At 41.6% G+C, this 16,593-nt stretch overlaps 1 protein-coding gene across 3 annotated transcripts in view; it reads left to right on the plus strand.

Annotated features, from left to right (window-relative positions):
- The first annotated feature begins 533 nt into the window (after positions 1–533).
- The window catches only part of AKAP11 (A-kinase anchoring protein 11), a 46,889-nt gene continuing 30,829 nt past the window's right edge, over positions 534–16,593 (plus strand). For all 3 annotated transcript variants that reach the window (XM_069802644.1, XM_069802645.1, XM_069802646.1), the window contains exons 1-3: positions 534–667; positions 8,532–8,639; positions 14,717–14,833. In XM_069802644.1, the coding sequence (XP_069658745.1) occupies positions 8,580–8,639; positions 14,717–14,833 (177 nt within the window). In that variant the 5' untranslated portion in view covers positions 534–667; positions 8,532–8,579. The remainder of the gene's footprint in view (positions 668–8,531; positions 8,640–14,716; positions 14,834–16,593) is intronic.

A 16,593-nucleotide genomic window follows, 5' to 3' on the forward strand; every position in this document is an offset into this window, starting at 1 on the left:
GGGAGCGCTTCCACCCGGCCTACGGCAAACCCCGCTCTTGGGAGAGCGCCTGGGGAAACCCAGCGGAGCAGACCTGACAGGGAGAGGCGGGCCGCCCCCCTCACCGCCAGGCAGGCACAACCTGGGTGGTTTTTTTCCCCCCTCAGGGCAGTACGACACACCGCCCGCCCCGAGTCCGACTAACGGCCATAACGGCCGGGGGCGGCGCGCGCCAACTACCACAGGCGGGCGCGGGCGCGAGCGCCCCCTCCCCTCCCCTCCCCTCCCCTCCCCTCCTCTCCTCTCCTCTCCTCTCCCCTCCTCTCCCTCCCCTCCTCGCGGCTCCGTTTTCCGGGGCGGTCTCTCATTCCCGCCAATGAGAAACGCGGCGCCGGCCGCCACGTGACGCCCTTCCCCGCCTCCGCCGGCGCGAAGGCGGGGCGAAGCGGAGGCGGGGGGGGAATGGTGTTGGTGGGGGAAGCGTCGCGAGAGGTGGAGGCGCGCGCCAAGGGGGCGGGGCAGGAAGGGAGGGGCGGGGCAGGAAGGGAGGGGCGGGGCGGGGGCGGGGCGAAGGGGGATGAGGAGGAGGAGGGGGAGCTGCGCCGCGGTCGTGACGGGCGCTCGGTCGCTCCGTTGCTTTTTTGGCGGTGAAATGGCTGCGGGTGCCGGGTGCTGAGGAGGCGGTCAGGTACGGGGTGTTCGCTGTTATCTCCTTCCCCGCTCCCAGCCGTCCTCCGCTGCCCTGCTGGGGGTGGGTGGGAGGCGAGGGGGCCCTCCGCTTCCATCCCCACACAGGGCCGGGGCGGGGGGGCGGCAGCCTGCCGGCCTGTCAGGCGGGGATGGCTGCAGGCCTGCCGGGGCATCGCTTCGGTGGGAGATCCCCTGAAACCCCGGCCGGGGCTGGGGTTGTCTGTAGTCTCGGCTGGAGGCTGACTGCTGTGGCGGGGGGGGGGGGGGGGGCTGAGGTGAGTTCGCGTCGCCTCCCGCGTTGGTTGGCTTGTGGTTGGTGCGCACGGGTGAAATAAGTTCACGCCGTTGTCGATATTGCGCTTTTTAAAAAGTGTCTCCTCCCAATTCCTTTCCTCCCTGAAGGGAGGAGGAACAACGAGTATTTGCTCGTTTGCTTTCGTGGTTCTTGTGAGGGGCTTGCTTTATTATGACTGAACTACCTTTCTCTGTTTTCCCCCAATATCCAATGTGGAGGGGGAGAAAAAAAAAAAAAAGGCTATGAACTCTAGGTCCTGTATTACAGCTTTCTTATTGAAGCCCTGATGCAATACCAGAGTGAAACAGGGAGGGAAAAAAAAAAGAACTTATATTGTATCTGGAGAAGATCAGTGGTACTAAAATCAATGGTAATGCAATACACTTTATTTATCCATGTTAACACTTGGTAAGAGTCTTATGTTGCTTTGTATTTGCAAGATTATTTCAGAGCTGTACAGTTAGCCTTTAGTGATAGATACAGCCAATATGTAATTAATTCTAGGAGAAAGTAAGTGTTTTTAATCAATGTTGGTCCCATTTGTCCAGGAGTATTTCTTGGTCTGCAGGCAAGGTGATTTTTTTGAGGCATGGTAATTGAATTATGCCATCTTGGTTGATGTCTGGTAATTTCATATTCTTCAAGGGTTCTTTAGAATCTGTTGGCAGCTGAAGAAGTATAGTGGTGAAAAGTCTTACTCAGTGTGGAAAAATAATAGATTAGATTATTGCCTCTTTCTGTTAATCATTTGGTAAGATAAAATCTTAAAAAAAAAAAACCAAAAACCGAACAAACCAAACAAACCCAAAAAGTACTCCCTAAACAAGGTATTCTCTGGTGAAGTTTTCTCTAAGGGGGAAAAAAGATCGCTTGAGAAAATGCTACTGCTTAAAATATAATACCCCTTAATTGGTTTAGTTGTGTTATGTACGAAATACACAACAGAATGAAGTACAGAAACTTGAAACACTGCACAAACCACAAAATCTAGACTAATGGATATTGCTGGTACATCAAGTAATATTTTTTTTTCCCAGGACATATTCGAGAATCCGGGCCCAGGACTGGGGGGAAGGTGGGGGTGATGATTTTCAGTGATGATCTAGGCAGAGAAAACGAAGGATTCTTTTGAAATTGGTGAAGCTTGGTATTCATGTCATGCTTCTATGTAACAAAAATACAATGTAAGACAATTAGAACCAAACAAGAAAAAGAAGATCCAACCTTTCATAGCTGTCATTAATGCTGACCAACAATGATGTATTCCACCCCCACCCCCTTCTCTTAGTGTGGATGCGGCTGTGGTCAAGACAACTTGTCATTTTATAAATGGACTTTTTCAAGACTGCCAACCCAATTAGTGAAAGTGATAAATCATTAGAAATGAGAAATAGAGAAGCATCCATCAGACTGTTCTGCCTGGCTGTCAGTGTAGGCTTTTTAAATTTGGTTTTCAATAGCAATTGTTTTGCTAAGGTTATAAAAGAGTGCATATTATTGTTTTTAAGGTATTTTTCAACTTCATGTTTGGAATGAATCTTTCAAAGCTCAGTATTTGATTAAACCTGGCTTTTGCAAATCATCAGCAAAGTTCTTTGGCATGCTTCAGGTCATTGTGTTGAAGAGAAAAAAAAATTACTTTTTCTTAAAAAGAAGGATGTCATGTGTTTTTTTTAACAGTACTACAGCAAAAATACTTTTGAAACATAATCATAGATATACTGTTGTCATTGTCTAGAATCTTTTATTGGAAACTTAATAAGAACATATTAAATATAGTTCAAATTTATTGACTACATTGTTCAAATTCCTCATGTCCTTGTGTGCCTTTAACATAGCTATGCACATGTACACACATGCCCCTATAGCTATTTAGGAGATTTACTCAGCACATTTACACTTTATAGACAAAAGATAAATTTTCTTCCTTTCTGTCAGCTAATGATTGTCAATACACACTGACTTTTAATAAATTTAGGCATAGGACAAATTTGTACGAAGAGGTGAAATCCTTGGCAAAATTCCTGTTGGATTCCCTTAAGCTGATTATTTAATTTTGCTCCTTGCATATATTCAAACAAGATTGGAAAAGCTAACTAAATGCTTATTACATAGTCTGATTAGAAGGCTGTTCCTCAGCAAATCACTGGAAGAATGGATTTATAGAATCATAGAACAGTTTGGGTTGGAAGGAACTTTTAAAGATCATCTAGTCCAACCCCCCTGCGATGAGCAGGGACATCTTCAACCCAATCAGGTTGCTCAGAGCCCCGTCCAGCCTGACCTTGAATGTTTACAGGGATGGGGCATCTACCACCTCTCTGGGCAACCTGTTCCAGTGTCTCACCACCCTCATCGTAAAACATTTCTTCCTTATGTCCAATCTAAATCTACCCTCTTTTAGTTTGAAACCATTGCCCTTTGTCCTGTCACTACACTCCCTGTCAAGAGTCCCTCTCCAGCTTTCCTGTAGACCCCCTTTAAGTACTGAAAGACTGCAATAAGGTCTCCCCAGAGCCTTCTCTTCTCCAGGCTGAACAACCCCAACTCTCTCAGCCTTTCCTCACAGCAGAGGTGCTCCAGCCCTCTGATGGTTTTTGTGTGCCTCCTCCGGACCCGCTCCAACAGGTCCATGTCTGTCCTGTGCTGAGGACTCCAGAGCTGGATGCAGGACCGCAGGTGGGCTCTCACCCGATGGGAGCAGAGGTGCAGAATCCCCTCCCTTGACCTGCTGCCCACGCTGCTTGGGATGCAGCCCAGGACGCGGTCGGCTTTCTGGGCTGCAAGCGCACGTTGCTGGCTCGTGCCTGGCTTTTCATCCCCTGGTACCCTCAAGTCCTTCTCGGCAGGGCTGCTCTCAATCCCTTCATACCCCAGCCTGTATTGATACTGGGGGTTGCCCTGACCCCGGTGCAGGACCTTGCACTTGGCCTTGCTGAACCTCATGAGGTTCACATGGGCCTACTTCTTGAGCTTGTCCAGGTCCCTCTGGATGGCATCCCGTCCCTCAGGCATGTCAACCACACCACTCACCTTGGCGTCATCTGCAAGCTTGCTGAGGGTACACTCGATCCCACTGTCTATGTCCTTGATGAAGGTATTACACAGTACTGATCCCAATACAGATCTCTGAGGGACACCACTTGTCACTGATCTCCATCTGGACGTTGACCCATTGACCACTGCCTTCTGGATGCGACCATCCAACCAGTTCCTCAGCGACCAAACAGTCCACCCATCAAATCCATCTCTCTCCAAATTAGAGAGAAGGATGTTGTGGGGGACCATGTCAAAGGCCTTACAGAAGCCCAGACAGACAACATCTGTAGCTCTTTCCTTGTCCACTGATGTAGTCACTCCATCCTAGAAGGCCACTAGGTTGGTCAGGCAGGACTTGCCCTTGGTGAAGCCATGCTGGCTGTCTCGAATCACCTCCCAGTCCTCCACGTGCCTTAGCAGAGCTTCTAGGAGGATGTATTCCATGATCTTCCCAGGCACAGAGGTGAGGCTGACGGATTGGTAGTTCCCAGGGTCCTCCCTTCTACCCTTTTTAAAAATGGGTGTAATGTTTCCCTTTTTCCAGTCCCCAGGGACTTCACCTGACTGCCATGACTTTTCAACTATCATGGAGAGTGGCTTGGCAGCTACATCAGCCAATTCCCTCAGGACTCTGGGGTGCATCTCGTCAGGTCCCATAGGCTTGTGTATGTTCAAGTTCCTCAGGTGCTCACAAACCTGATCTTCTCTTACAGTGGGAGGGACTTTGCTCCCCCAGTCCCTGCCTTGTGGTCCATCCACTTGAGAGGTGTGGGAGGAGAGGTTGGCAGTGAAGACTGAGGCAAAAAAGTTGTGGAATGCCTCAGCCTTCTCCTTGTCTGTTGTTACCAGTTTGCCAGTCTTGCTCTTCGGAGGGGGGTGTGGGGGTACGCTTTCTTTGACCTTCCTGTTCTGGCTGACATACCTATAGAAGCCCTTCTTATTATTCTTTGCATCCCTTGCCAAGTTCACCTCCATCCATGCTTTGGCATTCCTGGCCCCATGCCTACACAACCAGACAGCATCCCTATACTCTTCGCAGGATACCTGTCCCTGCTTCAGCTGCCTGTGCAGTTCCTTCTTGCCCTTTAGTTTGATCAGCAGGTCTTGACTCAGGCATGCCGGTTTCTTGCCCTCCTTTGCTGATTTCTTACACCTGGGGATCGAGATCTCTTGCACTCTATGGAAAGCATCCTTAAGGATCTGTCAGCTCTGTTCTGCTCCCTTGTCCCTGAGGGCAGTTTCCCAGGGGGTCGTATTGACTAACTCCTTGAAGAGCTGGAATTTTGCTTTCCTAAAATTCAGGGTCCTGACTTTACTCTTTGCCTGGCCCATATCCCTCAGAACTGTGAACTCCACCAGTGCATGATCCCTGCAGCCCAGGCTGCCTCCAGTCTTCATGTCACTGATTAGCTCACTTGCATTCGTGACCAACAGGTCCAGCATCGCATCCCCTCTGGTAGGACTGTCTAATACCTGGCTTAAGAAGTTATCCTTGATGCATTCCAGGAGTTTCTGGATTGCCGACTTTGCTTTTTTTTTTTTGCCACTTTTCTGGCAGATGTTGGAGTGGTTGAAGTCCCCCAGCAGGACGAGAGCCTGCGAGCACGGTGTCTCCTGTAGCTGGAGTAAGAAGGCTTCATAAGTGGGCTCCCCTTGGTCAGGCAGCCTGCAGTAGACACCAGCCACAAGGTTCCCTTTGTTGCCTCGGTCTCTGATTCTTACCCATAAGCTTTCAACCTGCTCGTGGCTATTCTTCAGAGACGGCTCTTCACACTCTGTCCAGTTCTTGATGTAGAGAACTCAGCTGTCCCTTCTGAACAGCCTGTACCCATCAATAGCTGCACTCCAGTCATGGGATTTGTCCCACCAAGCTTCAGTAATGGCAACTGGGTCATAGCCTTCTGGCAGCATGGTGGCTTCCAACTCCTCCTGTTTGTTGGCCATGCTATGTGCATTTAAGGTGATCCAGCTTGCTAGCAAGGGGGAGACGGTTAAACTTAGTGTGGGTATTTATCAGTTATTTGAGGGATCAATTTTTTTTTTTTGGCATCTACTGATACTCAGTAACAGGGAAGTCCCATTCCTCTTACATCTGATACTTCTGCCATTTATTCCCCCCCTTTTTTGAGTTTACAGTAGGAGGAAATTAAATTTAATAGTCAAATACAATATGCAGAAGTAAAAATAATTTTAAACGGTAGGTTTTATTTACACAAGAAACAAGCTATTTCCAGGCTGTTTTGTTTGTCAGTGCTTTCACTTCCTTTCTAGTTAGCTTTAAAGTTCGGGTACTTCTCAGATGATTGGACCATTGTTCTTTTGAAACTGGATAATAGTTTAATATATTAAAAAGAACACTTTTAGGTTTTGTTGCATTGTTGGACAAGTGAGACCCTCAAGGTTTCTCTGAAATGGGTGACGGAGAGCTACGATGCTATAGGTGGTGGAGAGAACATGTATAATTCAAGTACTGAAGGACAGGATGCAGACAAGACAAAATAGTTATGGTGTTATGTTGATAAACCAGTACAGTTTCTGTCCAGCATCTTTCAGAGTCTTTGTACTGTGATTTACAAGTCTGTTGGTTTCATGAGGTAGGTGACACTGCAGGTGGCTCTGTGTTGATGCTTGGGTCTCCAGAGTTTACTGGCTGATGCCACAGGAAAATACTTAACCTACTGCCTAAAGGCAGTGTAACTGCAGACTGCTGTACCTGAGTAAATACCGCGGGACCCAACGTGGTTATAAAGTCATCTCCATGATTTTGCTCTGCTAGGCTTTGTTAAAATTGCTGCAAGGAGCCATCAGTCCAAAAATGTGGAGCCCAAGTAATTGACTTGACCCTATGTGAGAAACCAGCTTTTCCCATAGATGGCTCTTCTTAGGACAAGGATGTGTATTTCCCTGATTTGATTGTATTAACAGAGTGGATTAGCCATTTAAGATGGAGCAGTAGGGATGAGTGAGGTGGGTTTCTTTTTCTTGCTTGATACTGTTTCATGGCTTTTTTTTTTTTTAAACACATGAGTCTCAGCAGAAGCATTGTGTTTTTTAATCTTCCATCCACAGAAGTTAACTATGATTTGAGTTTTTTATTTTGATAATATTTATATATAATATGTAATCTGTCTAACATGTGCCTAGCTGCTTCATGTCATTGTCTTAATTTTCCAAACTTCAGACATCCAGTTAAGAGAGATGCTGTGCTCCAGAGATTAAAATATTGTGGTTTATTTACCTAAGTGTAACTTTTTTTCTAAGATTCTAGCAAAGTTCATCTTTATGAATGAAAGCAGAAAGCAAGGTAGAATATGAATAGATGTACCTAAGAATCTCTTGCTATTGCATACTTGGGGAGGTTTTACTTTTATCAGTGCTGGGGATGGAAGAAGAAGAATACAATTACTTGATGCCACTACTCTTATTTAAACTACATATACTCAAGAACAAACCCATATAAATATTTCTGTCCCATATAAAGGTTAAATATGTGGTTGAGATGAGATCGAGAAAACCAAGCTGGTCAGTTGTGCACAGGAGGCCTATACTCTGATGTCTTGGTGTTTCTTTTTTATTTTGCAGTCATTTTTACATGCATTTGCTCCTTCCCTGGTTCATTTTGGATAGGCTAGGAGTTCCTTTTCCTGGCTAAATCGTGTGACTGTGGGAAAAGATGAAGTATTAAAACTTGTATAGAACTTAAAAGCCCAGCACATGCTTTTTGTCTTTATTAATACCCTATATTTATTGCCTGTTTTAGGGCATGTAGAGATGAATGAAACAAACTAGATTATTCTGTTTCTTTTCATTGCTGCTGGTTAAACAGAGAAACTTGAAAAACTTGTTCTGATTTCATTGCTATAATTTTTTTTTGTTCTTGTTGTTAGAATTAGACTTAACGATCAATAAGGGTAGCTGACTCAACCAGAAACTCTTCTGACCTACTTTGATAAATGTATCTTTGATCCCCCCCTGTTACACCAGCAGAGACAGGACTGCCCAGAGCAGTGCCAGAGAACAGGATTGTTGATATCTGTTAGCCTAAACAGGAGTCACATGTGTTTGTCTGTAGTACTTACAGTTGACAGAAATAAATAAGCCAGTTGATTGAGTGGGTAGGTAGTATGTTTTTTCTCTCGAGATTATTGAAGGGTAGTTCCAGTGCGTTGTATGGTACAGGAATCTGCTGATAAACTTCACCAGAGTATCAGCAATAGTGAAACAGTATTTAATGTAAAGTTCCTCCCCCCTGCCAATGCAGCCTTGAAATCTAGTTAAAGAAAAATGTTGGAACTAACATTGGTTGGTTTGTGCTTCACATTTCGTACGTCATTTTAAAAATCATTAAGGCAGTACTTTTTTTAAAAAGGCAACAGTCAGTATGGATGGTGTACTGTTTAATCTTTCTTGGTTTTAAAATGCTTTATAATTGGTTTTATTGCTTCTTGTTTTGCCTATTTGCATTTTCAGAATGTATACAAACTAAATGGGGAAACATAAAATAATCAAGTATAAATGTTTTTCCTAGGTATTTTTGAGCTGACTTCTTTCATCGAATACTGAGATTGGTAAAATCATGGATATGTATGCCAGGGCTCAGAGCAATCGAATGAAACCGAGAATATCTGTGAAAAAGGTAATTATCTGTATTTAAGAAAAACATTTCAGAGCTTTTCAATCTTTATTGCAACAGTCTAATAATGAACCAAGTGAACTGGTAGGATGTTGTGGTTTTTTTTTTTTTTTCTTTATATGTTTTAATTTTGGTTGTCTTAACATTTCAGGGAGGCAAATAAACTGCCTTTGCTTTATGCTTTGGCATATTTAGTGTAATGGAACTGGGAGACAGAATAATTTAAGGAAGGGACGCATGCTTTTGCCTTTTGTCTTTGCCTTTTGTTTTAAGGTGTGTCCTGGTTTCGGCTGGGATAGAGTTAATCTTCTTTCTAGTAGCTGGTATCGTGTTATGTTTTGGATTCAGTATGAGAAGAATGTTGATAAGACACTGATGTTTTCAGTTGTTGCTGAGTAGTGTTTAGACTAAGTCAAGGATTTTTCAGCTTCCAATGCCCAGCCAGCAAGAAGACTGGAGGGGCACAAGAAATTGGGAGGGGACACAGCCAGGACAGCTGACCCAAACTGGCCAAAGGGATATTCCATACCATGTGACATCATGCCCAGTATATAAACTGGGGGGAGTTGGCCAGGGCAGGGAGTGGGTGGGGGGTAGGGAGCAGATCGCTGCTCGGGAACTGGCTGGGCATAGGTCAGCGACTGGTGAGCAATTGCATTGTGCATCACTTGTTTTGTAAATTCCAATTCTTTTTTTAATTATTATTATTGTTATATTATTATTGGTATTATATTTCTTTTCTGTCTTATTAAACTGTTCTTACTTAACCCACAAGTTTTACTTTTTTTTTTTTTCTTTTTCTGATTCTTTCCCCCATCCCACTGGGTAGGGGAGAAGTGAGTGAGCAGCTGCGTGGTGCTTAGTTGCTGGCTGGGGTTAAACCATGACAAGGTGATATGATGAAATCATGATGTATTTATTTGCTAAAATTTGCCTTGTTTATTGGAGTATAACTTTTATTCTAAGCATAGATTTTTCAAGTTTATATGTAATAAAATATGAATATGTAGTGTTCACTGAAAACTGTTCTGTGAAGTCTGTATTAGGGTTTACTGTAATATCTTTAGATCTTGGTTTCTTGACTGGCTTATCATTGTGTTTACATGAACGTCGAGGCAGTGCTTTGCTGAAAAAGAAAGTATGTCTAGCACTTATGAAAGATTAGTGGGTTTTTTCAACAGTATTTATTTATTTATTCTTTCAAATTTTGTCAGTTTAGCTTGGAGAACATAAATACTCTCCCTCAAATTTTCTTGCAGCTTCTATAAGCACTTACTGAAATGAAAGTTGCAGTTTACCCTGAAGGAACAAATATATTTATCCAATCATACTTCTCAAAGTAGTTGAATACAAATGAGTTTTTCTAGGTCTTTCCTGGTTACTAATAAATTCCTTACTTGCGAGTGTGTGCAACGCTTAAGAGGAGACACTGGGCAAGGAAGTATCTTGTCACATGAAAATTGCATTATTTTTATCCGTAAGTAGATTTTGTTGTTTTAAGGAAACAGTGTCTGTGTTATAGGTCCTGCAGAAACTGCTTGAAGGCAAAGGTAAGCATTATGGGACTGCCAGGCAGGTAATCAGTTGTTCCAGGTCCTGATATGGAGTGTTAACTGCCATATATTAAGCAGCTTGTAATTATGGGTGAAATTCTTTCACTTTTAAGACACACGGTTTAAAAGACTTTTATTTTATTGGTAAATGAGAAGTCTCCAGCTCAAAAGGAGTTCTTTAACTGCAGTCAAGTCATTTTGCATTCTTAACCTGAACATAAACCAATTCTAGAGGACTTTTTAAGTCTGCCCTTTATTTGTTTTTCTTCTTCAATTTAAAAAACAAAACAAACAAACCAACAACCTTCCCCTAGGTTTTCAGACCTTTGCGTTGCAAAAACATCTTTCTAATAATGACAGTGACCAGTGATTCCTCACTGACTGTAATGGTTGCCTAAAATATTAGCTCTGTGAACTGCTCCGTTAATTGCCATTGAGCATTCTGGACTGTGTGGTTCTAGGAACATGAATTCAACCCTTCTGGGGTGTCTTGCAGAATTCTACATATTCATACAGCCAGACTCCAGTGTTTTGGTCTGTGGCTGCCTTCTCTTGATGTTTCCCTGAGGGGTGGCTACTTAGATTATAGTGTGGAACTTTTCATCCTTTCTCACAGAGCCAGGCAGTAGGATGGTCAGAGTTGCACCACGTTTCATCTTATGTCTTTGCAGCTTGCGGTCTTATTCATGTCCTCTTTGTAATACTTAACAGGAATTGTTGCAGTAGTAGCTCTTAACAGTCAGTGTATGGTTGTGGTATGCACATTTAAAACCTAAGTTTCCATTTTTTCCAAAATGACTTCAAAATATTCAGTCCATTTAAGTCTTCCAGCGCATGAAATCAGGAAGAGCTGCTTTGTTACTTAAGAGCAGAGTAAACATGAGTCTCCAGCACTGGACTTGATTTCTCTGCAGATTGTGGCATCTTACAGGTTTGTGGGTTATTAGAAATATTAGAGAGCAGTTGTTTAAAATAGTTCATGAGACTGATTAGTGTAGAATTTCCTCCAGCGTACTGTGAAGGATCCATAGATAATGACTTCTTGATTTGCTGGCCACAAAGGGGACAATGCAAAACTTTGAATTGCTCATTTGAGCTAGAGGCATGACAAGGATTTTCATTGTTCAAGTCTGTCTTGCTCTGTGAACACTTGAGGATATTTGTGTTTTCCCCTGGTACAATTGCAATTGAAATAGGATTTCTTGTGAGACATGTGACTGAATTTCTGTGAGGAAGGAGTACACCGGCCTTACTGGTTTTCAGTTGTTAATGTAGTTGCCTGTGTCCTACACTGGGGTTGTGAGAGAACTTGATTTCATTGTCTGTTGGATAGGAGTCCTTTGCTGTCACAAACACAATTTTGATAAGAATATGAAAAAAAAATTAAATATAGTCTCACAATTAATGAGGGGAGATTGAAAAAAAAAAAAAAAACCAAAAAAACCCCCTACTGGTCTTTTTAAATTTTTTTTGAACCACACTACTGTAATAGCTAAGAATCTTACGAATTCCAGGCTGAAGCTATTCACAGCAAATTTATACCTGTTTGTTCACGGATGTCATTATTCTTCAGCTTAAATAGTTTTTTTTCTTTTGCTGATGCTCGCCCTTGTGATGTTTTTACAGTTGACTATCTGTCCTCTGTCAGCCTTGGTTTTTGGAAACTCTGTAAAGTGAGGTTTTAGTCTGCTTTTATGTGAAAGCCTCTGCATTCCAGTGATTATCCTTCATAGTCCTACTTTCTGTGCTTGTTGTGAGTTAATCTTCTTTTACATGTGGATGATACTGTATGTGCAATTACACAGGATGTCCTTCTCAGTGACTCTGATGTCAGTTCTTTCACTAAAGGATGCATACTAGTGTCACGTTTGCTATTTGACCATTTGTTGCTATACCGTGATCAAGAAGTCAACTCAGGTCTTCTATTTCCCAGCTTGTGAATTCACAATTCTATTTTAAAACCTGCTTTTGGTTTTTAAGGACGTAACTTTGTACTTCCTATGGTTGCATTTTAAAATACTCTCACGTTGAACAAGTTCTTCCTGTATGATTTGCTATTACTGGGTTACTGACCTACATCTACTATATCCTCAAAAAACCCACTTTGCTATCTTCATTCAGGAAGATTCTTTTACGGAAACAGCTCTTTTAGTAAATTCTGTCTTTTTCTGGTTTTGTTAACTTTTCGTATATTTCAGTGTAAATAATCCATGGAAGTCCAGATAGATGAAATCTTTTCTCTATGTATGTTTCGTGGTTGTTAATTTCCATATCTTTATTCTTTGCATGTTCTGAACTTTTTAATATTCATTAATATGATCTTAAAAACATGCATCACTTCCTCCTTTTTAGATATGGATATTTTATCTCTTCAGTTAATGTAGTGCCACCATCAGTGTGCTACCAGACCTACGTATAGTCTTGTATGCTGGTTGTTCCAGACCTGAGGGAGATTTTCCCAATTGCTGCATCTTTCTTATTCTCCCACTTCAACTTAGTATTCTCCAAAATTTTGAATTTTCCTTCACCTCAGTAGTTCCTAATACCATACTCCTGTTCTGGTTATCCATCCTGCCTTTCAGGATGTTAAACTAGGGAAAAGTACTTGCTTATAAATAAGGTAGATGTAATAGTTTGTAGCCTTAGAAAACCTAACTACTGGAGAATAAAGATGAGCCCTTCTCAAACTGGATCACTGTTGGTCTGCAGAAAATTAGCAGGTCAAGTTGTGTGACCTTTTTTTTTTTTTAATTACTGTTTTGAGTGCTGTGACTCATTAAATTATTGTAGAAGCTGAATATGAGACATTTCAACATGCTTGCTTGACTTCACAAGTGACTATTGTATGAGATGAATGGAGGAATTACTGGGGAAGAGTCTTTGAGCAATATTGGTATCACAGCCACCAATTTGGAAGATCCAGAGAATCAAAGAGAAAGACACTGTCAGCATACTTTTGGAAGTACAAAGATATATTACGAATGTGTGGAGGTAAATTGCAACTAAACGTGGGGGCAAAGTAGTAGATGAAAGTGAAAATTAGAGGAACACTTCATTAATTTATTTCAAATGATCCAATGACTGCTTCAAACGCATTTTAAAATAGTTCAGCTGTTACTTTTCCATAAAAATTACTGTTTTGATAGCTTTAATGTCACTTGGCCTTGGCTGTCAGAGTGGTAGTCTGAGCCTTGTTTGCTATCATTCTGAAATATATTTTGGTAATCTCAAGGATCCTGAAGTGGAAGTTTCTATTTTGCTTTTGTCTCTTCATTCTAGAAATGCTTGCCTAATTTTGTATTGCTGTGAGCACAAGCATGGTGACACTGGCCATGCTATAATAATTTGGCTTCCCATGTAGTAGTACTTGATACCATTTTTTCTCCAGCAAAAAGCCCATAAATCTTTATTGAGGTTTAACTGTAATACGCAAGTTCACTTTTTACCATAAAGGGATTGTTCTTGCTGTGGGAGTATCAGAAATGCAAAACATTCTCTGACTAAATTTGGCTATCTAGCACTTCTGCTATTGTTTAAGAAGCTATGCAAATTTGAAATAACTTGTCATAAGTTGAACAAACTGATTTCTCACTTCATTTTTAACAGGGCAATCACATAGAGTAAGTAACTGGATTAACAATTTATAACCGTATTGTGATCTTATTTGTCTTCTTAACTACTTGCTAGAGAAGATGACAGGTTTAAAATAATAATAATAAAAAAAGGTTGCTAACTTTCTAAAACAAGTTAGAGGATGCTGTCTTTTTTACAAGCTGAATGAACCAGTTTCTGTTGTTGTTCTGTCATCTTGTTTTATTTGCCTTCAGATACCAGAGATGATAATTCTTTTGTTCTGCTGCACTTTGTTACACTTGGAGAAAGTTTTAGATGCTTAAGCCTTTTTTAGCCATCTGTGGGTGCTTGCATGTCACCATAAGTGTAAATATAAGAAGTGTTGCAAGAAGTATTTACATGGGATTAAGTTACAGTTGTTTCATATTGTTCAAGGAATGGGAAAGGAAGATGTGTGTGGATTTTCTTGTTGTTTTTTTTTTTTGTCTTCTTCCTGTTTTTTTTTTTTTTGTTTATTTTTCTTCCCCTCTGACTTTTGAAGCCACCTCCTTTACTTTTCATGGCTAAATTTGCTTTTCGTCCTTTCTAAGGAAAAGCTGATGGAAAAGTTCCCTATACAGGCTTTGATGGAAGGAATAGATGGGGCTTGGATTTTTTCTTGGATTCATCTGTTTCTTTTTTCCAAGTCTGCATGTTCTCATCTCTTCTTTTTTTTAATACAGAATGGTCAACTTCTTTTCTAACAAAAGTACTGCTTGAAGAAAACAACTTAACTGTTTCAGTTCCATGTCCTGAACTAAATTTAAACTTCAAACTTGGTGATTTATATAAAAAGTAATTTGAAGTAGTACTTAGAGTAGGGAAACCTACTGGGGGGCAGGGGATTGATGGACGGACCCTGTATCCAAAACTGAAAATGCATTTTTTTCTTATATTTTTTTCATTGTTTTTCAGAGTTTTGGTGAAGGTGTACTGCACTCTATGAAGTCACTGCTACACAGCAGAAAAGAGTTATGCAATGTATCAGCAGAGGGATGTCTAAATCGGGAAGAACAAGATAATTTTATTGAGGTTTGGCATAACCTGACCATTTATGTATATTTTGTGGCTATGAGAGAAAATGATTTAGCTTGAAGCAGTATGCAAAGTTGCGGAATAGTAAATGTGAACAATGCTGCAAGTTACTGGCCGTAAAATCTGTACCCTCTATTGTCATTCTTGAATTCAGTCACTGTAATCTTGAAAAGACCTGTGATATTTCAAGATGACATTTCTCTGCTTTGTAGGATTTGTGAAACTAAAAAACCAAAATGTGTAGATAGATGATTTTGTAAGAATTGTATAACTGGGTGTACTCCATTTGTGAGCACTCCTGTGATCGAGGTTGTATGGATGGTATCCTAACAAAGTAGCAGAACATTCTGATCCAGGTCTGAAGATAAAAGTTAAAGTGATTACTCTTGTTTGCCCTGTGCTCAGCACTAAAAGGTGAAGCCTTAATATTGCAGATCTAGACTTCTTTTACATTAATACAGAGGGGCCAAAAGCTGGACAAGGTCTGGAGATAAAAGAAGTAGACCTGGACAGAATGCAGGACTGTCTAGGTAAATCTCAAGTTGTGAGGAGGAATGACTAGAGCTATTTGAGTTACAAGACTAACAGCAGCTTCTCTAAAAGGAAGAGGAAAAAGTAAGAAACGATGTGTACTATGTATCTTGTATTAAGTGTCTTACAAGACTGCTAAGTAGTAGTTGGCAGGCTTGACAAGGAGCTTAGAGGAGGAAAGGATGACCTGAACTGGCCAGGCAGAGGAGGTGAGATAAGGAAAAATAAAGCAAAAAAGACTTGGGAAGTGGTTAGCGAAGACTGATGAATTGGGTAACGAGTAGCAGGAAGAAGGGAAGAGGCAGATTGTGTGACCAGCAGAGATGAGTTAGGATTGCCTGGATAACACAACACCAGGGTTTTTGGGACTGGCTGGATGGTGAGGTTGTGACCATATGGAATGTTTGGGGAGCAGGCAAGAAGCTGAATTTGTGAAAGGTGAAGAGCTGTGACAGATTAGAGGTAAGGAAGAAGAGCTAAGGAGTGGAGGAGTGGGCAAACCCTTGTCTGTGTCTGTTTGGACAGACCATACTCTAGAATCTACAAACCCCTCAAACGTTGTGTCCTCCCCCCCGCCCCGCTCCTTTCTTCTTGTCTTGTAGCAAATACCTGACAAATAGCTGGCAATGTGTTTTATATGCCTGTAATAATGGTCCCTATGGAGAAAAATAGCTGACTATATTTAGGTACCTTATTAGTTCAAGCAATTAAGAGCCCTGTGGTTGAAATGTAAGAGGGTCAATATCCTGCCACAGAACAGGTATTTTTTTTCTTACAAAAATACAGGGAAAGACACCTATATGCAGAATAACGTTAAAAGAACATTATTAGGACTGCATAGATAATTACTCAGACTTACGAAAACCAGGATTTAGGTTTTCCTGTACCATTTTAGTTCGTTTCCTCTGTACCCGTGGGTTATGATAACCTTCAAATACAGTGTCTCATACACTATTTTTAGTTTAAAGAAAAGACTTGTGTTGCCGACTGTTGGCCTTTCTATCTCCCTGGCCTACTCCCCAACAGCTTATGAACTGGTGTACTAACTTCAGACATGTTTGAGGTATTAAAAGGTGATTATTTTTCTGTGAAAACTGGAGTTTGGGCACAGTAAAGAAATCCAAATCAGTGTGGTCACTGATGCAAAAGTAGGCAGACTTGGCAGTGGTGTGGTCTCTTTGACAGGAGTCTGCTGGCCCGTCAGTGTACATACGGGCTGGCTGGCC

This window comes from Haliaeetus albicilla, chromosome 15, assembly GCF_947461875.1.
Source record: "Haliaeetus albicilla chromosome 15, bHalAlb1.1, whole genome shotgun sequence".
NCBI classification, from domain to species: Eukaryota; Metazoa; Chordata; class Aves; order Accipitriformes; family Accipitridae; genus Haliaeetus; species Haliaeetus albicilla.